General features: G+C 50.7%; 1 protein-coding gene across 2 annotated transcripts in view; it reads left to right on the top strand.

Annotated features, from left to right (window-relative positions):
• The first annotated feature begins 221 nt into the window (after window positions 1–221).
• The window catches only part of ATP8B2 (ATPase phospholipid transporting 8B2), a 49600-nt gene continuing 28759 nt past the window's right edge, over window positions 222–21062 (top strand). The window contains exons 1-9 of one of the 2 annotated variants that reach the window (XM_035098904.2): window positions 222–533; window positions 8993–9060; window positions 11522–11580; window positions 14257–14370; window positions 14538–14636; window positions 15721–15782; window positions 16437–16509; window positions 18143–18213; window positions 20002–20081. In XM_035098904.2, the coding sequence (XP_034954795.1) occupies window positions 9030–9060; window positions 11522–11580; window positions 14257–14370; window positions 14538–14636; window positions 15721–15782; window positions 16437–16509; window positions 18143–18213; window positions 20002–20081 (589 nt within the window). In that variant the 5' untranslated portion in view covers window positions 222–533; window positions 8993–9029. Of the gene's footprint in view, window positions 534–8992; window positions 9061–10669; window positions 10810–11521; window positions 11581–14256; window positions 14371–14537; window positions 14637–15720; window positions 15783–16436; window positions 16510–18142; window positions 18214–20001; window positions 20082–21062 lie in introns of those variants that run through there. The other variant, XM_035098901.2, reaches the window with a different exon arrangement.

Below are 21062 nucleotides of genomic sequence, written 5' to 3'. Positions count from 1 at the left end.
GTGAGAAAAGCTGAATCCGGCCCAGGGCCCGACATAGTAAGTCTGGATTTGGGAAAGGAAAGCTTGGCTGGAGGAGATGAAGAGGTTGACTCCCGAGTAAACGCGCGCGATCCCGGCGAGGCTTCCTCCTCGTGCGTAAAAGCGCGTCCAGGGCTCGGCGGTGGCGCTTTCTCCACCCGGAGCTGCTTCAGCCCCCGAGATCGGCGGTCCCTTTCATCACTTCCGTCTCCCACCCTCACCCCTCCTCCTCTCCATCCATCCCCGCCCGGGAAACGGGGAGGGGGGGAAAGCAGCCGAGCCGCCGCCGCCACCACCGCGAAGCCAGCCAGGCAATCCGGGGCCGGACGGGTCGGCGGCAGCAGCGCAGCCATGGGCCAGGGCGCACGGCGGGCCGGCGGGCGCGGCCAGGGCGCACGGGCGCGGGCCGCTTCCAGGAGGGCGTAGCGGCCCTGGCCGGGGGATGGAGTACGGCGGCGGCGGCAGCGGCAGCAAGGGCAGCGGAGGCGAGGGGCGCCCGGAGGCGGCTCGTTAAGGTGCGCCATGCGGCGGCGGCGCGGGGAGATCCGGCCGAGTTTGGGGACGCCCCGGGGGCCCAGACCCATAGCTGCCAAGTTTTCCCTTTTCTCGCGAGGAAGCCTATTCAGCATAAGGGAAAATCCCTTTAAAAAGGGGATAACTTGGCAGCTATGCCCAGACCTCGCCTCCCTCCGCCGCTCGGCTGGAAAGGGAGTCAGCCGGGCTAGGGGACCGGAGCGGGGGTGGGGGGCATAGCTGCCAAGTTTTCCCTTTTCTCGCGAGGAAGCCTATTCAGCATAAGGGAAAATCCCTTTAAAAAAGGGATAACTTGGCAGCTATGGTGGGGGGGGATGTTGCTCCCAAGTTACTGTAGTTATTTCAATTTATATACAGTACAGTATATATTTGGAGAGGTTTTTTTTTGAGGTTTCTCTCCTCCTAAATACTTTAATGTCATCTTGCTTTTTGTGTAGTTGTGTGTGTTGGGGGGGGGGTGAGTTTGGGACATTTTATCCCCCATGAATGCTTCTGTGTTATATCTCTCTCTTTTAGTTACAGTACAGGGGTGAAATTTGGGAGATTCCCCCCTCCCCACGCAATACTTCTATACTATCTCTGTTTTTGTTTGTTTGTTATGTGGGGGTGGTGGAATTCCCCATCCCAAATATTTCCACCGTCTTTATTTGTTTTTCAGTTACTGGGAGTGGATTTTGTAGATTGTGCCCCTCCATCTTATTTTTTCTTATTTTTTTAGCTATTGGGGGTTAATTTTGGGAGATTCCCCCATCCTTTCATGTTATCCATATTTTATTAGTTATCGGGATGGGGGTGAATTTTGGGAGATCGCCTCTCTTAATACTTCCATGTTTGCATTAGTATTTTTTTAGTTTCTGGTGTGTGTGTGTGGACTGTGGAGGGGGGAGGTTTGGAGATTCCCCACCCCAGATTATTTCTCTGTTTTTTTATAGTTCTTTTAATATCTTAATTTCCTTTCCTCCATTTCCTTCCCTTAACTTTGGAACATCCCATTGGATCCCCTCTCTCCTGACCTTTAACCTCCCCCACCCTTGACCCCCATGGGAAGGTTCTCCCCCCCCCCAACCTGCTAGGTAAGCACCAATTCCTTCGGCTATGTACCTACAACCTTTTCACAGCCCAGGCTCCCTTTTAACCCAAACATGCATGGGGGGGGCATTTCTTAAGTGTTTACCATATATTTGAGAGTGCTCCTGTGGCGACCTGCCTGGAATCAGGCTGCAGCCCACTAAGGGGGTCCAAAAGTAAGCTCTTTCAGATCACTAGGGCTTACTCCCCCCCCCACCGGGAAGTATCTGAAAGGCTTACAGCTCCATATCTCTCCTGCTTACCTACATCTTCTCTCCAGATTCTTCTAGACCAGGCACCCCCAACTTCAGCCCTCCAGACGTTTTGGACTACAATTCCCATGTTTCCTGACACTGGTCCTGTTTGCTAGGGATCATGGGAGTTGTAGGCCAAAACATCTGGAGGGCCGCAGTTTGGGGATGCCTGTTCTAGACTCTTACCTAGACCCCTACCCGAATCCTCATGCCGAAAGCTCTCAGTTGCATAGTAATTTCACAAATGTATGCTCTGCTCTGCCTTCAGTCCCCCCCTCCAAAAAAGTCATCTATGGGTGCCTCTCCATAGCTGCCAAGTTATCCCTTTTTTAAAGGGATTTTCCCTTATGCTGAATAGGCTTCCTCGCGAGAAAAGGGAAAACTTGGCAGCTATGTGCCTCTCTTAGGTTGCTTCCACACCATACATCTAAAGCACATTCTTTTCTCCGTCCTGCAAAGAATCCTGGGAACTGTAGTTTGCAAAGGGCGCTAGGAATTGCAGTTCTGGGAGGGATGAACTACAGTTCCCAGAATTCTCTGTGTGTGTGGGGGGGGGAAGTAATGTGCTTTAAATGTAGCCTTAAATATTGAAGCCTTTCTGTCCCCCAGTCTATTGACAGACTACCCTTCCAGGGATTCTTTGCTGGTGCGTTCCAAGATCTGACCTCTTGCTGGGGGTGCCCTGAGCCCTTATTCCTCTTTTTGCCCGACGCAGGGCTAACCAACCTGGTGCCCACTAGGTTGCATTCTGCCTCCCATCATTTCTGGGCATAGGGGTAAGGTTGATGGGAGCTGGAAACCTCAATTAATGTCTGCAGGGCGCCACGTTGGGGAAGGGCTGTAGTGTGTCTGGCTTGCATGCGGAAGATCCCAACTTCAATCCCTAGCACCTCCAGGTAGAACTGGAAGAAACTCCCTGTCTGAAACCCTGCTGCCAGCCAGTGTAGACATTACTGAGCTCCCTGGGTTCCTATTCAAACCACCCATTTATTCAAAACCATGAGGACTGGAGCCTTAGGTTTTTTGCTTAGCGGATGGAGCTAAATAAGGCAGGTTTCTGTGTACCTCTGGCCTAGTGTGACCCCCCACCCACCCTCCTTCCTTAGCTGCCCCATATCTCACCATCCCCTCCTTGAACAACAACTCCCTCCTTCCCCCAAACGCTGATGCCTTGATATCCTATCCTCATTCCTTGCCTTAGCACAGTAGAAAACAACCCCCCTCCTTCCAATTATCTCCCCACACATTCCGGATCCTGCTTCGTCTCACTCCCAGTTTCTTCCCTGGTCCCTCTTTCCTCTGCCCCCCCCTCCCCACAAAAAATCCATTTGCTTGGGTGGCCCCTCTCCCTAGATGCTGACGCTGAGATATCTTATACCGCTCGATTTGGATTTCCAAGTCTGTATCCTTTTCCTAGGCCCAGATTCTCACTCCCTCTGCAACCCCACCGCTTCCCCAACTGCTGATGCTGAGATATCTTACCCTCCACGTTCTGGATCCTGTCCCTGTAATCTCCTGCTCCTTTCCCCCCCCCCCCCGCTTGCTGGCCGCCCACAATTCCTCTCTTTCCTTGGCATGATGCCCCCCTTCCAGATGTTGCCGGCGGGAGCCAGACCTTGCTTTCGTGTCATGTTCTCGGCATGGCCAACAATCTCGAACCAGCAATCTCTCCCTACCTCCATGCACTGCTTCCCTCTCCACCCCCCGCCCAGCTTTAGCCAGATGCCCAAACAAGCCAGCTTGGCACCAAACTGAGGCAGTATACAGGGTATTTTAGGAGAGAGGGAGAGCACTGCTCTCTTCTTCTGGGCAGGAGAGGCTTGGCCAACTTTTATCTAAATATCACACATACACCGGCCTCTTTCCCGCTACCTGTATATATGGATTGAAGGGTTGCAGCTCAGCGGTAGAGCATCTGCTTTGAGAGACCCTCCTCTGAAACCCTGGAGAGCTGCTGCCGGTCAGTGCAGGCAATATGGAGCTCCATGGAATCTTAAAAGAGTTGTAGAGTTGGAAGGGGCACTGAGGGCCGCCTAGTCCAACCCGTTGCAATGCAGGGATATTTTGCCCAACGTGGGGCTCGAACCCATGACCCTGAGATTAAGTGTCTTGTGCTCTTGTGTTTGGGAAGGTGAGCTAATCGGTGGCAAAGCATCAGCAGAAGGTTCTAGGTTCGATCCGCAATGGCATCTCCAAGCAGAAAGACTCTGGAGAGTTGCTGGCAGGCAGTGTGGACATTACTGAGCTAGCTGGCCCGTTGTTCTGACTGGGAATAAGCCAGCTTCTGGCGTTTGCTGTTTAAATCAGGGGCCTTTATTCAGAACCATGAGGACTGGAATCTTGCTTTGATTTTGGAGGAAAAGGACACAGCAGAATGGGAGAAGAATCTGCTTTGTGTGCAGAAGGTCCTAGGGTTCAGTCCCAAGGCAATGTGGACCTTACTGAGCTACATGATTGGACTCGGTAGGAGGCAGCTTCCTCTGTGCCTTTGCTTTACCTGTGTGACCCTCCTAGGTAAAGCTCCGTGCTACTAAACAAGGTGAAGCTGGCCTGCCTGGGAAGGTGAAGGATAGTCCTTCGCTGGAGGTTTTTAAACAGAGGTTGGGCGCCCGTCTGCCGGGGATTCTCAAGCTGTGGTTCCTTGCATTGCAGGGGGTTGGACTAGATGACCCGTGGGGTCCCTCCAGACTCTGTGATTCTATGAATTTGCCTGCCCCATTTCTCCCTTTGTTTTTTGGCATGCCCCAGACATTTTGGAGGGGGCAAATGCCAAAGGAGAACTCTGTGTATGTCTCACTCTCCTCCATCCTCCTCCCCCCCCCAAAAAAATATTTTGCCCTAGAATCACAAACTCTTTATTTTGCTCAAACTGGCCCTGGGAAAGTTTTCAACGTTTCGTGTCTTTTGTGATCTGGGATTAGGAGAGAGGGAGGGCGTCTTGGGTGGGGCAAAGGGACTTTGTGGCATCTGTGTCTTTGCCTGCCCGGAAACTTTGTGTGTGTGTGTGTGTGTGTGTGTGTGTGTGTGTGTGTGTGTGTCTTTGAAAAATAAACATTCACTGGTGTTTGGGTGGCTCTCTGCCTGGGGAGGTTGCAATTGGGATTGGCTACTCACTCCCCACCCAAAAAAGTACCTCCCGTTTCCCCAGCAGCAGAGCCGTGAGTCAAAGAAATGGACTACTGTAGTTGGGTTTTTCTCTCCGGTTTTTACACTCTGTGGTTGCCTGAGTCTCATCTCAGCTTCCTGCCTGCACAATGATAATAGGCTAGATAGGACAGATCAACACCTCATTTCCTGTCCCCCATCTTTGCAAGTGTCTCTTCTCTTGTTCCCGTGCGTCAGATCAAAGTTGGCGCTTCCTTAAAATTCTGGGTCCTTACCGTGCAAATACATCTCGTCTCTATGTCGGAACACGCTGAACAGGGACCAATCTCAGCCTTGAAAAGCACCATAGAGTTGGAAAAGCACCTGTCAGTGCTTTTGGGTGGGTGTTAAAAGGTTAGCACCACCCATATTTGCTATTTTCTCCCTCCGCTGTCGGAGGCAATGATGTACCGGTACCTCTGAACGCCAGTTGCTTGGGAATTGCAAGTGGGGAGAGTTGCTGCTCTCGAGTTCGGATCCTGCTTACGGGTTTTTCCATAGGGGCATCTGGTTGGTCAGTGTGAGGAACAGGATGCTGGACTAGTTGGGCCATTGGCCTGATCCAGTCGGACTCTCCTTGTGTTAAGATTCTGGGGTTTTGGAAAGGACTCCTCTCTTGTGTCCCCCGACAGCTCTGCAAGTTGGGAATTGTGGGGGAAATTGGTCACACAGGAACATATCCCTCGTCATGACTGATATCTTAAAAAATGATTTAGACTCCCATTTAACCTCACAACAACCCCCCCCCCTTTATTCTCATAGGATGAGGCCGAGCCACTGGCCAACCCCCCCTTTATTCTCACAACAACCCTGCGAAGTGGGCTAGGTGGGGAGAGAATGCCTTGCTTGATGTCGCCAAGCATCGAACTCTCTGAAGGGACAGAAATGTATCAAATAGCTCCACGTTTAAACAACTGCTGTGCCTCTGTTATTTCCTCACATTTCTGTCCTGCCTTTCCCCCATTGTAGAACTCAAGGCAACATACCCGGGGTTCCATAGTGGCCTCCCATCCAGGAGCTGACCAGGCCTGGACCTGCTTAGCTTCAGGGAGGTGGTGGCCTCATGTGCCTTCAGACCATGCTCTGGTCTGGAAGAGAGGAAATAGCAGTTTCTTTAAAAGGGGGGCCACTTCAGACAAGGTCCTGCCTTGATGTCTGAGGACAGGCAGGTACATATAAAGGCCCTACAAATCCCCCCTCGGCTGAAACAGAGCTGGACATTGTTCAATCAGAATTTACAGTGGTACCTCTACTTACAAATAACTCTACTTACGAATTTTTCTACTTACAAATGGAGCTCCGTCCGCCATCTTGGATGCGGTTTAGATAGGATTTTTCTTACTTACTCATTTTTAGATAGGGTTGCTTCGACTTAAGAATTTTTTCTCCCAATGCATTCCTATGGGACTTGACTTACAAATTTTTTCGACTTGCAAATGTGTGTTTGGAACGCATTAAATTCGTAAGTAGAGGTACCACTGTAATTATTTTGCTTTATTCTTACATTCACGTCCTACCTTTACTCCAGGGGGCTTGTGCATGGTTCTCCGTTTCCTCATTTAATCCCCACAACAATCCTGTGAGGTTGGTTACGCTGACAGGTATCCCACCTAGTGAGCTTCCCAAGGTCCCACCTAGTGAGCTGGCTCAAAACCACGTTGAGGACTAGAATGCTGGAGAGGCCTGCGGGTCCCACCAAGTGAGCTTCCCAAGGTCCCACCTAGTGAGCTTCATGGGCGAGTGGAGATTTGAACCCGGGTCTCCCAGGGCCAGCACACTAACCACTACATTACCTTAGCTCTCCCTAGGGTTAAGAACGGAAGGCTGACTTTGGAATGACAGAGTTTCCTCATGGCACCAATTTCAAAGCATTGGAGGAGCTTTTGCCTGAGGAAATTGGAGGAGGGAGGTGCTTAACCCATCCCCTACCAGCAAATTACATTTTCCCGAGTGGTCTCTCTCTCTCTCTCTCTCTCTCTCTCTCTCTCTCTCTCTCTCTCTCTCTCTCTCTCTCTCTCTCTCTCTCTCTCTCACACACACACACACACACACACACACAGGCTTAAAAACCAGAACTGAGTCCAGATGGGATGAATAGCTGGCGGGAAGGGTGCTTAACCCCTCACCATCCACCAATTCTGCCTTGCATATGCCCTTCCCAGCTATTTCCCCCCACCCACAAAGCTGAACTCTGTTAATGGTTTTGAGCCTAGCTTGGAGCTGCAGGCAGGCAGCAAGAATACCATAGTTGGGAGAGTCATTTGCCCACCACCCATCCCCTGCCGCCTTCCTCCTCCCAGACACTTGCATTATTCTAGCATATGTGGAGTGGCGGGCTTGCATGTTTGACAAGGGAGAGCATCTCTCTTGACACAGTTTGGAGGATCTGCTGCTGCTGTCTGCTCTGAAGTGCCTCCGTATGTCAAGTTTTTCTCTGCCCTCCTCACCACGAATCAGCCACCAGGAGCAAAACAGGAAATTCAACAGGAAACGCTTCAGAGAAGAGGTGTCTTTTGCCGTTGGGGTGAAGCGAGGACTCTCGGCACTGGTGTAGCTGTCTGTCTGGTTGGTGTCGGAGAGGTCGGCATGCTAGCCCTTTTAGAGAAACCACCACCATAGCTAGAGGAGCCCGCAGGCCTCTCCAGCATTCTAGTCCTCAACGTGGTTTTGAGCCATCTCGTCTGTTGGGCTTGGAGCCAGGTACCGTAGCAGCATAGAAAGGAAGAGAAAATAGCGGACTGGGCTGGAAGGTTTGTTCATGTGATTCAATCGACTGCCTTTTAAATCACTTCCTTGGGGGGTGGGGAACCCTGCCCTAGTGTTAGAAATTAGCCGCATGCCAGGCGCGTTTTGCGACTGGCACGGCTCCAACTGTGACCATGTCTCAGGATTGCCCCTTGTAGAACTCAGCAGGGAGGCGGAGGAGGAGGAGGATAGGGACAAAATTAGGATGAGTTGGCTCCGCCTCTCATTGGCTCTGGCGCCCCCTGCTGTCGGGCTCCCTGGCTCCTGCCCCACCAGCCGCAATGGGCACTAACCCTGAGGATTTGCAATCGGTATCTGTTCATTGTTAGCTAATGAGCTTATTTCAACAGGCAATTTTCTGCAGGCAGATTAGGAGATTTTCCAGGTAATGTTCTGTTTCTGGAAAAATTCCTGCGGGAAACTTTTCCTGTTCTGTTTCCAGATCGCTGTTTTAGTGCTTTCCCCTGGAGACATCTGGCAAGAGGTTTTAAAGGTGCTTTTTATGTGGCCCTGTTAAATTGCCTCGATGGATTCATTTGGCTCAGTATACCTATTGTAACTGCATCCTTTCCGTCCCGCTGCTTGTAGGGAAGAGAGTTGTGTTGTTTTATTATCACGTATTTTGAAGTTATTGGGCGCTGTTTGGATGAAGGGCAATTTTGGCTTTATAGATAAAAACCGAGGAGAAGGGAGATTTGCTGGGGGCGCTGCAGGAGTAACAGGCAGTAAGGTGGGGAAATTCTGAAAGCACTCTTGGCAAGACGATCCTTAGTTTGTTTCCAGGGTTAACCCTTTCCTGCCCAAGAGATGCATTCCCTCTGGGCAGCCCCTTGGCGGAAATGTGTCAATGGGGAACGGAAGCAAAAGGTGAGCAGAGCAATGGATATGAGTCTTACGGTACCTTTGTATGATACAATGCATTCCAGCCATGCAAAAGCCTGAGGTTTCTTCTCTTTCTCCCCCCCCCCCACTTGCAAGCTCTCCTTGCTTGCAAAAGTCCCTGGGGAGAGTATGAAACAAGGTTGGAGAGGGGCTGTGACCTGGAAAGAAGGCTGCAGCTTGCAGAGATACCCAAGGGCCAGACAGAAGCATTCCGAGGGCCACATTTCTCCCCCAAAGTTATCCACCTTTGGTTTGTTTTAGGTGTGTGTGTGTGTGCCCCCCATCCCAAACCAATTATTTTTATTTCTTTGCTTCCCCCCCCCCCCCATCTTCCTACCCCAATACAGCACCTCCCATGGGCCTGATAAATTGCCATCGAATGCCATGGAACTTTGTTCTAAGAAACATCCTCCAGGTAAGATCTTCTGATGGGGCTGGTTTTTATGGGGGGTGGGGGTAGGGAAGGGAGCAGATCTGACAAGGACTGGGCCTCCCCACCCACCCCAATCAAGCACAAAACTTTGGTGATTTAACTTCTCAAACTCTCTTTCTCACTCAGCCAATGCAAGGTTGCCAACTTTTCAATTGATCTCCGCCCCTTGCGTCCCCAAGTGTAGCCATTGGTGGGGGAGCTGTGCTTTTGAGAAGCTTTTGCTTAATTCCATTTCATTCGCAACCACTTCCTTTAAGAGACCATGAAGCGTTGTTGTTGTTTTTTTAAAAAATTATATATTAAAAGGTGCCTAATGGTCAGAGCTGTTCGATGGTGCCCTGGAAGGCGATTGGCTCTTTCTTGCTGGAAGTATTTAAACCAGGGGTCAGCAACCTTTGTTATTTTGAAAATAATAATAAATGAATTCCTATGCCCCACAAATAACCCAGAGATGCATTTTAAATAAAAGGACACATTCTTCTCTTGTAAAAACACACTGATTCCCGGACCGTCCGCGGGCCGGATTGAGAAGGCGATTGGGCCTCATCCGGCCCCCGGGCCTTAGGTTGCCTACCCCTGATTTAAACAGAGGCCAGACATTCGTTTGTCAGGGATGCATAGTTTCAAGATTCCCGCATCCCTCAGGGGGGGGTCAGACTGGATGACCGCACAGGGTGCCTTCCAATTCGAAAGCTCTATGACAGATTTTCATATCCAGAGTATACGTACCCTTGCCAGCAGCATGGGGAGTTTGAGGGGTCTGTACCATTTTAGAAGGTACAGAAGGGACTGTACCACTTTAGACAGAAGGCGGTCTTGTCCCGTTTTTGAATTCAACCCCTTCCCCGTGTTAAAAGCCAGACAAATGTTCTGCAAGTAGACAAGCAGCTCTTCAAGGAGCCCAGCCCTCTTTCTCCCTGCAGAGCTAGCTTCCTACCCGCAAAGCCAGTGAAGATTCCTGAGCTGAGCAGCGGGCTGGGATTGGATGGCCTTTGGGGGTCCCTTCCCAATCTACCACCCTATGACTTTTTCATCTGCGTCGGGCTCCTGTCTAAAGCGCAGGAGCAAGTCACATTGCCTTATTCCGTTCCTGATCAGTTGGCAACCAAGCAGCCCGGACTAACTTGCAGGGTTCTTGTGAGGAGAGAGCGAGAACTGGGGTGGGTGGGTGTCTCTTTGGCAGAAGAGGTGGACTGAGGTAAAAACAGATTTAATAATGAGCAGGAACCTAAGCAAAATGACTTTTTTTAGGGGAAGGGTGTCCCATTATAGTGATTTGAATGCTTTTTGACTGACTCCGTAAGGTCTTACTGGGGAGTGGGGGGGGGGCTGGGGAAGAGAAGCAGGCAGGCGAGAGGTCCCCCCTCCTCGTTCCCCCCATGCAGCGGTTACCTAAGCAACGCCGTCCCGGCCCCTCATTGGCCGTTGCGTGGCGGTGGGCGGCCCCCGTCTCCTTCAATGTCAGCGTGGAGTTTTCTCCTGCAGCGAGTGGGGAGGGGGGGCAGCAGCAGCAGCAGCCGAGGCAGGAGGAGAATGGGGGGCACAGACTGGGGAGGCCGATGGGGGGCCGCTGCCTAAGCCCGGGGGGCCTCCTGCAAGGCCCCCCGTCCCCATAAAACGCACGCAAATCCGGGCCGGCGGTAACCATGACGATCCCTAAGGAGATGCCCGAGAAATGGCCCTGGGTCGCCGTGGCGACGGGCAGCCGCGGACAGGCGCAAGGGGGGACAGGTATTTTTGGGGGGGGTGGGGGTTTGACAAGTGAAAGTTTGGGGGTTTGGCTAGCGGGTGTTTTTTTTCTTTTGAGGGGTGGGGGCTCCTCAAATATCCCCGTCCAGCCTTTGTCCTGTCACGACCTCCTTGGAGATAGCTGTCATTGCAGTTCTCTCCACAAACATTACCTCATACCGCGCCTGCTTTCCCCCCCCCCCACCATCACCACTCTGGCTGCTCTCCTTTGCACTAGATTTTCTTTCTTGGGAGGGGGACGACAACAGGAGAGCCCCCCCTTTTACCCAAAGGAATACCCGACCCCTCCTTCCCACCTGTCCCCATCCCCGCAAATGACCTTGCTTCTGAGACTGCCCAGAGTCGCAAGTTTGGAAAAGGGGACCGAGTCCGTTCCAGCAACGGATTGGGGATTGGGGAACCCGGAGCAGTTTTATTTCAGTATTTGGGACAGGCAGAGGGGGGGGGAAGCTACTCCTGGGGTGCTATTTTGTGGTGGTGGGGGGCATTCAAAGAATTAAAAGAGCCAGCCAATCTCATGCAGTCGGGAAGCGGGTTATTAAATCCGCTACCCTTTGTGTTAGCTTGGAATGGTTAACAAGCCAGGGGTGCAACTGCAGGAGGGGTGGTGGTAAGCCTGGCAAAGTGGGGCACAGTGTTTTTTTTTGGGGGGGGGGTTGTATGCCGGCGGCTGACTTTTGGCCTCTGTTTTCAGAGGAGGAAAGGCGGGTGAAAGCAAACGCCCGGGAGTATAACGAAAAGTTCCAGTATGCGGTAAGTATGGGGTTAGGAGTTTGCGACTGGGGGGGTGGGGAGGAATTTCTGTGTGTGTGTGTGTGTGTGTGTGAATTTTCTGGGAAGGGAGGGGTGGTAACATGAAATCAGTGTTGGCAAGGCAGAGGAGGGGCGTGGGGCTGCGTTTATACCCCATAGAGAGGGGTGTGAAAGGGATGAGTTTGGTTTTGTGGGGAGTTAGGCGCAGAAAAGGAAGAACCCAGAACTTTTTTTGGGGGGGGGAATATGAGATGTGATGATGGGCTCTAGGGAGGTGGGTGTAAACATTTAAAAGGCTAACCCACAGTGTAGTGGTTAAGAGCGTAGAACTCGGAGCTGGGAGAGACCAGGGTTCAAATCCGCACTGGGCCATGAATCTCACTGGGTGTGACCTTGAGGCAGTCACTGCCTCTCAGCCTAATTTGCTTCACAGGGTTGTTGTGAGGGTTGAATGAGAAGCGGGAGAATTTTGGATTAAAATTTCCTTGGAAAAAAATGGGAGATATAAATGTGAGAAGTAAATAGTTGTTTATTATTATTATTACTTATTACTTATTATTATTATTACTTATTATTACTTATTATTATTATTATTATTAGGGACCCAGGTGGCGCTGTGGGTTAAACCACTGAGCCTAGGGCTTGCTGATCAGAAGGTCAGCGGTTCGAATCCCTGTGACGGGGTGAGCTCCCGTTGCTTGGTCCCAGTTCCTGCCAACCTAGCAGTTCGAAAGCACGTCAAAATGCAAGTAGATAAATAGGAACCGCTACAGCGGGAAGGTAAACGGCGTTTCCGTGTGCTGCTCTGGTTCGCCAGAAGTGGCTTTGTCATACTGGCCACATGACCTGGAAGCTATACACCGGCTCCCTCGGCCAATAATGCGAGATGAGCGCGCAACCCCAGAGTCGGTCACGACTGGACCTAATGGTCAGGGGTCCCGTTACCTTTACCTTTATTATTATTACAGTGGTACCTTGGGTTGCGGACCTGATCCCTTCCGGGGTGACATTCACACCCCGAAAAATTCCGCAACCCGAGCGGCGTTTTTGCACATGCGCAAAAGCGCGATAGAGCGCTTCTGTGCATGCGCGAATGCACAACAGAGCACTTCTGTGCATGTGCAGCGGAACCCAGAAGTAAACACTTCTGGGTCCGCCACGTTCGTAACCTGGAAAAATGCAACCCGCAGCGGAAGCAACATGAGGGATGACTGTATTTGCACTTTCTGGAATGATGCACAAAATGAAACACGGCCATCCTTCAAAATCTGCAGTTCTCTGAATTTTGCAGCGTCGTTCTCCCAAACCAAGCTCATGAAAATGGCCATTGAGTGTGCCTTGTAAATTTGACTTCAGCAAAAGCAGCTTATCCATTGCGGAACATCCTTTTTCCGAACTGTGTATCCTTCGGCGAAATTGGACACAACCCCCACCCCCCCACCCCCGTTTTGAGTTAGGAATATTCTGCGCTAAAGCCCTGATGAATTTTCAAGGGAACTTTGAAACAAAACCCACAAACGAATGTGGAGAATTGGAACTAAGATTGGGGAAAAAATGAGAAACTGAGATGGAATCAGATTTACCCACCCCATATGGGGAGGCGACTGCTGTTCAGTATTATTATTTTTTGAGGGGGGGTTTGCGGGAAATCCCAGGAAACCTTGAGCTGCCTTCCGCTTTCTGGAAGCTTCTTCCCACACCACTGCCCCGCTTCTGACTGGGCTTGACCCCTCATATCTTGGCTAGGGTGTGTCTGTGAATAACTTCCTGTCCGGGACAACAGGCCAGCTCAGCAGTTATAAATAGAGCGTTAAGTGTGGAAGGCGGAAAAAGAAACTTTGGGATATTTTTTTCTTCTTTCTGGAGCGAAGGTGGAGAGAGAGATTTTGAGTCTTTACCCTCCAGCCGTAAGTTGTGTTCCTAGTCCACCTGCACATTATCCCCACAATCTTGTGCCCGCCCTAGTGTGTTGAACTGTAACTAATAAAAACAGCAAAGCAGTGCAACTATATTCGTCAGGGAATTAACAAGCAGCACAGGGCGTTTCTTTGCACTGAGCGAGACGCCTGTTCCATCTAGCTCAGTACTGTCCACACTGATTGGCAGTACTGATTGGCAGTATTTCTGCATGGCAGGGGGTTGGACCAGATGACCGAATCTACAATTCTACGAATTCTGTGATTTTCCAGGGTTTCAGGAAGGGAAGGGATTGAACCCGGGGCTTTTTGCACGCAGAAAGCAGGCCCCTGTTCCGATGTCCTTTCCATCCGCTCCTTCCACCAAATAAAAAATGAAGTTGGTAGTCCTCACAGTTCTGGACAAAAGGGGGGGAGGGCTGATTTAAACAGGAACGCAGGAAGGCGCCGAGACAGATCACCTCTGAGTCCACCTACCTCCATATTGCCTGCACTGACAGGCAGCGTCTCTTCAGGATTTCCCTTCCTGGAGATTATCGGGGCTTGAACCCGGGTTGTTCTGCTTGCCAAGCAGATGCTCTGCCAGATTCGACGGCCCTTCCCCAAGGGTTGAAAACAGGGCGGAGAAGATCTGTTGGGAGGAGTTGCGGGGTTGGAGTGGGGGGCTGCTGGAAAAGCTGGCTGTGGGGCAGAAGGGAGAGACAGACACTCCCTGCAAGTTTGACCATCTAATGTTGTTTCCTTTCCTCTCTCCCCACAGAGTAACTGCATCAAGACGTCCAAGTACAACGTGGTCACATTCCTGCCCATCAACCTCTTTGAGCAGTTCCAGGAAGTGGCGAACACTTACTTCCTCTTCCTCCTTATTCTCCAGGTGCGGCCTGTTCACGGGACTCTCATATTGGGGCAAGAGGGGAATTTATTTGGAAGTGTTACATGGGCGGCGTTTTGGTTTGGGAGGAGGAGACTCCCTAGAAGCACCCTTGCCGCCTCTCCTTCCCCTGCCTTCACTTACCCTCTCGCCTGTCTTCCTCCACCCAGCTGATTCCACAGATATCCTCCCTTTCGTGGTTCACCACCATAGTGCCTTTGGTTCTTGTGCTTACCATCACGGCGGTCAAGGATGCCACCGACGATTACGTAAGCAAAGGGGGGGGGAGTTTGGCAGAGGGGAGAGGGGAGACCTGGGTTGGGAATGATGGCGATTTGGACCGCTTATCGGGGCTTCCTTGGTTTCCCGGAATTCACGTCCTGCCTTTCTTTCGCCGTGGAACTCACGGGATCGTGCGGGGAAGTTCCTCGGAAGGGGAGGTCAACCCCCCAGGCGCTGGCCAAACCCAGACCTGCTTAGCCTGAGCCAGCTGTGTGATGCAGCAGCAAAAAAGGCTAAAGCGGTTCGAGGCCGCATCAACAGAAGTCGAGTGTCCAGATCAAGTCATAGTACCGCTCTATTTTGCCTCGGTCAGACGCCACCTGGAATACTGTGCCCGGTTCTGGGTGCCACAATTTAAGAAAAATATTGACAGGTTGGGAAGTTGTGCAGAGGAGGGCAAGCAAGATGATCAAGGGTCTGGAAACTAAGCCTTATGAGGAGTGCTTGAAGGAGCTGGGCATGTTTAGCCTGGAAGAGAGACTGAGAGGAGATAGGATAGCCATCTTCAGGTGGCTGTCACATGGAATCTTGTTTTCTGTTGCTCAGAGCGTCGGACCCAAACCAATGGATTCAGAAAACAAGAAAGGAGATTCCGACTAAACGTTAGAAAGAACTTTCTGACTAGGGTTGGATTAGATGACCCTTGGGGGCCCTTTCCAACTCTATGATTCTACCTGGGGATTTAACCTAGGACCTTCTGCACTCAAAGCGGAAGAATATAATTCGGCATAAGAAGATCCTGGCTGCTGGATCAGGCCCATGGCCCATCTAGTCCAGCATCCTGTTCTCACAGTGGCCAACCAAATGCCTCTGGGAAGCCTGCAAGCAGGACCTGAGTGCGAGGGCAACTCTCTCCACTCTGCGATTCCCAGCAAGTGGCGTTCAGAGGCATTTTGCCTCCGACGGTGGAGGGAGAACGTAGCCATTGTGACTAGCGGCCCCTGATTGCCTGACCCTCTCGATTGTGTCGGGGGACCTTCCTTTCATTCTGCACCGCAGGGGGTTGGGCTAGATGACCCTTGGGTCCCTTCCAACTCTTTAAGATTCTCCAATCTTGCTGTCTCTCCGCAGTTTCGCCACAAGAGTGACAACCAGGTGAACAATCGCCAGTCTCAGGTGCTGATCAATGGGATGTGAGTATTGCCACGGCGACTGTGGATTGGTGGTTGTGGTGCATTTCTGGGTGAGTGGTCAGACCAGCCATGGGTGATGGGGATCCTGTGGCCCTCGGGATGCGCCTGGACATACTCAAAAGACCCCCTTCAGCCCCAGCCAGCATGGGCAGTGATCAAGGAGGAGGGTGTGAGTTCAAGCCCAGCAAAATTTGGAGGGCTGTGGGGGTCACGAACACACCCACACCCCCGGGGTGGTTGGTGGCCATTGAGAGTGATGGAGCAGAAGGCAGGGAGCCCAACAGTAGGGGCAGCCGGAGTCTGTGATTGGTGGAGCCGGAGCTTGTGATTGGTGGAGCTGGAGCTTGTGATTGGTGGAGCCGGAGCCTGCGATTGGTGGAGCCTGTGATTGGTGGTTCCCCATCCTTGAGTTAAAACAAGTGTTGGGAATGCTGGACCGCAACTCCCATCATCCCTGGCCATTGACCGTGTTGGCTGGGGCTGATGGGAGTTGTAGTTCAACCATACCTGGCGGGCCAGAGGTTCGAAGTGAATATATCTAAGTGATGGGGTTGGTGGGGTTGGGCTTGTCTGCCTGCTTTCATTTGACACATCTCCTTTTTCTCCACTGCCAACCCCCTCTCCCCAAATCTTCCCCACACCTGGTCCTTACAGCCTCCGTCAGGAACAGTGGATGAACGTTCGCGTTGGTGACATCATAAAGTTGGAGAACAACCAGTTTGTGGCGGTGAGTCCTAGGCGAGCCCCGCAGTGCTGTTTGCCCCACTAAGCTGCGTGAGACCCACAAGTACCTGCAAGTCTGGGAATGAAGGAAAGGTCTGGTGAGCCATGTTGGGTAAGGGCGAGTAGAGCACCTGCCTTGTGTGCAGAAGGTCCCAGGTTCAATCCCTGGCATCTCCAGGTAGGTCTGGGAACTCTCCCTGCCCTGGATAGCTGCTGCCAGTCAGTGTAGACAATATGGAGCTAGATGGACTGACTTGCACTAAGGCTCCTGCTTATGTTCCTCTTAAATCACACCTTTGCACAGAACCATGAGGACTGGAACCTTAGTTTAATTTCAGGGAAAGGACTATTTTGCTCAGTGGGAGAGCACCTGCTTTACGTGCCGAAGGTTCAATCGCCAGCCACATCTCTTAGCAGGGCTGGGAACTGTTCCCTGCCTGAAATCCTAGAGAGCTGCTGCCAGTCAGTGCAGACAATACTGAGGTAAATGGACCAATGGTCTGATTCAGTATAAGGCAGCTTTCTGTGTTCCTAAATTATAACGTAGCCTTTGTGGTCCCTATACTGAGAGATTAGGACAGTGGTTCTCAAACTTTTCCCCTCTGGGCCACAATTTCATAGTAAGAATTTGCTTGTGCCACACAGTTTTTTAATCAATGAGAAATACTTTGTGAAACAAAGAACAAAACCAACTACTAGTAACATAGAACACAACAACTTTATAATATGATCGTAAGACATCCAGAAAGTATAAAACAACACAGCCACATAAGTACATGACTCATTTCCAAAATTCTAAATGACCCTCTTACATACGTACCTTAAGTATGAATACAAACTCAATGAGAGTTGCGAGCTTGCTTTTGCCAGGTAATCTAATGTATATTAGGTCTAATTTGAGACAAGCAAACACTCATTTCCTTATCCACACAAAGAAACCTTTCTCTTTTCTGATCTTCCCGTGGCTGGGGCAACCAAGGCAGATGGGCGGGGTATAAATAACAAAATTGTTATTTGTCAGAGTTGAAAATCCCTGTTCACAACAACTGTAGAATAGCCAATGTTCTTGCTCTTGTTTTGAAAATGCATTTATTCATATTCCGCAAAAAAGAGAGATTATTTTGATACCATACTATACTATATAGTATCATGGATAGCTCAGTCAGTGGAACACGAGACTTTTAGGTGGAATCTACAAACATATTAAAAATGCTGTGAAAATGCTTTTTTTAAAAACGTTTTGAAAAATACATTGAATTTGGCATAGCTCACCGCCGCCGTCTAGTGTCATTTTGGAAAATTGCACTTGACAGCGTATTTAAATGCATTTGACGTCTTCCCCCCACTCTCTTGCCAATACCAGTGTGGTGCACTATACCAGGCATCCCCAAACTTCGGCCCTCCAGATGTTTTGGACTACAATTCCCATCTTCCCCGACCACTGGTCCTGTTAGCTAGGGATCATGGGAGTTGTAGGCCAAAACATCTGGAGGGCCGCAGTTTGGGGATGCCTGCTCTTTGAGAACCACTGGGTTAGGAATATAAAGGGTGCAGTCTGCACATTTGTGTGAATTCAGGCACAGCCTCTGTGGCTGATATTTGCTGTTTCAGCCTCTTTCCTCCTCTTCTCTCCCCAGGCTGACTTGCTCCTCTTGTCCAGCAGCGAACCTCACGGACTTTGCTACATCGAAACGGCAGAGCTGGACGGGTGAGTGGAGACCCAATTCCCATGCTCTTCCCTCGGTAGTTGGGGCAGTTGAGGGGGCTGCCATCCTCCGTCTCAGAAAGCGAGCCTTGTGCTGTTGGATTTACGCAATGAAGCAGGTGTCTGCTCATTTGGGTGGGGGTCTCCATCAGGGTGGGACTGCTATGGTAGCATGGTCTAGTGGTTAAGGTGCCAGACTAGGACCTGGAAGAGACCAGGGTTCAAATCGCCACTCAGCCCCGAAGGTCGCTTGGGCCAGTCGCAGCCTCTCAGCCTAACCCTACCAAACAGGGTTGTCGCGAGGATAAAATTGGGAGGAGGGAGAACCATGTATACCATAGTTCTGTTACAGGTAGGTAGCCGTGTTGGTCTGACGTAGTCAAAGCAAAATTAAAAAATTCCTTCCAGTAGCACCTAAGAGACCAACTGGCTATGCATCCTGGATGCTTTAGTTATTTTATATTTTATATTTTATTTGTACTCTGCCTATCTGGCTGGGCTTCCTCAGGCACTTTGGGCAACTTCACAGCACATATGAAACATATAAAACGTTATATATTTGAGATTTGTGCACTGCAGGGGGTCAGACTAGATGACTCTTGGGGTCCCTTCCAACTCCACAATTGTATGATTCCCACCACTTTGAGTTCCTTGGAAGAAAAGGCAGGATATGCACGAACTAAATGAATAAAATGATACTTTATTTCCTCCCCCATATAAAATCAATATACAGTGGACGCTTGGGTTGCGAACGTGATCCGTGCGGGAGGCACGTTCACAACCTGCAGCGTTCGCAACCTGCAGCGACGCATCTGCGCACGTGCGGGTTGTGATTCAGCGCGCATGCGCAAAGCGCGATTTAGCACTTCTGTGCATGCGCGAGCACCAAAACCTGGAAGTAACCCGTTCGGGTACTTCTGGGTTCGGCGCAGGATGCAACCTGAAAAGATGCAACCTGAAGCGTCTAACCCGAGGTAGGACTGTACTGCTTAATTGTAAAAACAAAACCCCAAAGCAGTTTACAAGAGGAATAGAACAATGACATTATCGGTAAGAAAACAAAGCAACAATTTGAAACCTCCAAAAATAATTAAAACCGATAATGTGAAAACCAAATTGAAGCACATGTACACGTTCCACATGTCTGGATAGGCTTGCTTAAACAAAAATGTTTTTAGCGGGTGCAGAAAAGTGAAGGTGGCTGGCTCTTGTCAAGAGGCAGGGAGTTCCATAGGGTGGCTGTTTTTAGCGTGTCAGCTGTTTTTCTTCCAAGGGGATCCGAACTGCTTACCTAGTTCATTTCATTCATCCCATTTACGTTTAAACAAGGCTCTTCATGGTTATAACTCAGGTCCAAATATATATATTAGAAAAGAATAGAGAATTTCTACGTTCTATAGAATGCCATTGGCAGCAAAATAGAACCTCAGCCTTTCAATCAAAACATTTAAAATTTTTGCCCGTGAAGCGGTTTGTAAATCGGCAAACAAATGGGAGCGAGCTCGGCGGAGCCTCCCTGTTCAGACACAGTCTGTCTGAATGTCAGTTGCTGATGGGGGAGGTTGGTAAACCAGCCGCCACCTGGCCGTAGGCTTTTCCTGCCTGCCTTTAGGCCTTTCTGGAGACATCTGTGAGGAGCAGGACGCTGTGCCTCTTGGATCCCTGATCCGCCAGGGCACTTCATAGGTTCTTACCGTGCCTCTTCTCATTGGGGGTAGGCTTGAGTGCGCCTGGGCCTGCTCCTTGCCCTCCCCCCCACCTCTCCATGCTTAATGCTGCTTTTGCCTCCAGGGAGACCAACATGAAGGTCCGTCAGGCCATCCCAGTGACGTCGGAGCTGAGTGACACCAGCAAGCTTGCGCACTTTGATGGTGAGTGGGGGGGGGGGCGTGATTTTGCATGGGACGCAGAGCATGCAGGTTTTCCTAACTGGCTCTTGGGACACCCCCTCCCGCCTTGAGTGTGTTTCCCCCTGCCTGGACCGAGTCCTTTGTCTCTTGGGGCTGAGAAACGCTCCAGAGTGCAAAGGGACGGGTCCCTGCCCCAGGAAGCTTACATTATAAAATGCTGAGGGAACGGGAGGAGGGCATGGGGGGCCATCCTCAATAAAACTCCGGCCAGATAAGTCTCTGCCCCAGAGATCTTCCAGATCTGAACTTTCGTTGAATTGGAAAAGCGACTGAGGGCACCTGCAAGCTCAGCAAGGGGGAAAAGGAGGAAATGAAGAATGAACCTGTTTAGACCTTGCTGTGTTTGGAGTAGAAATCCTCGTCAAAGTGATGATGATCATGATGATGATTAATAAATTTCTTATTTATACCTGCCCATCCAGCTCGGTTTCCCCAGCCACTCTAGGCAGCTCCCAACAGAATGTTAAAAATACAATAAAACATCAGACATCAAAAGCTTCTCTAAACAGGGCTGCCTTCAGATGTCTTCTAAAAGTCCAATACAGTACAGTCATACCTCGGGTTATAGACGCTTCAGGTTACAGGCTCCGCTAACCCAGAACTAGTACCTCGGGTTAAGAACTTTGCTTCAGGATGAGAACAGAAATCGCGCGGCGGCAGCACGGCAGCAGCGGGAGGCCCCATTAGCTAAAGTAGTACCTCAGGTTAAGAACAGTTTCAGGTTAAGAATGGAACGAACTAAGTTCTTAACCTGAGGTACCACTGTAGTTGTTTATTTCCTTGACATCTAACGGGAGGGCATTCACAGGGCGGGCGCCACTACCGAGAAGGCCCTCTGCCTAGTTCCCCGTAACCTCACTTCTCGCAGTGAGGAAACTGCCAGAAGGCCCTTGGCGCTGGACCTCAGTGTCCGGGCTGAATGATGGGGATGGAGATGCTCCT

This window comes from Zootoca vivipara, chromosome 17 (assembly GCF_963506605.1).
Source record: "Zootoca vivipara chromosome 17, rZooViv1.1, whole genome shotgun sequence".
In the NCBI taxonomy this organism is placed as follows: Eukaryota; Metazoa; Chordata; class Lepidosauria; order Squamata; family Lacertidae; genus Zootoca; species Zootoca vivipara.
This window is presented reverse-complemented; position numbering and strand designations above follow the sequence as displayed.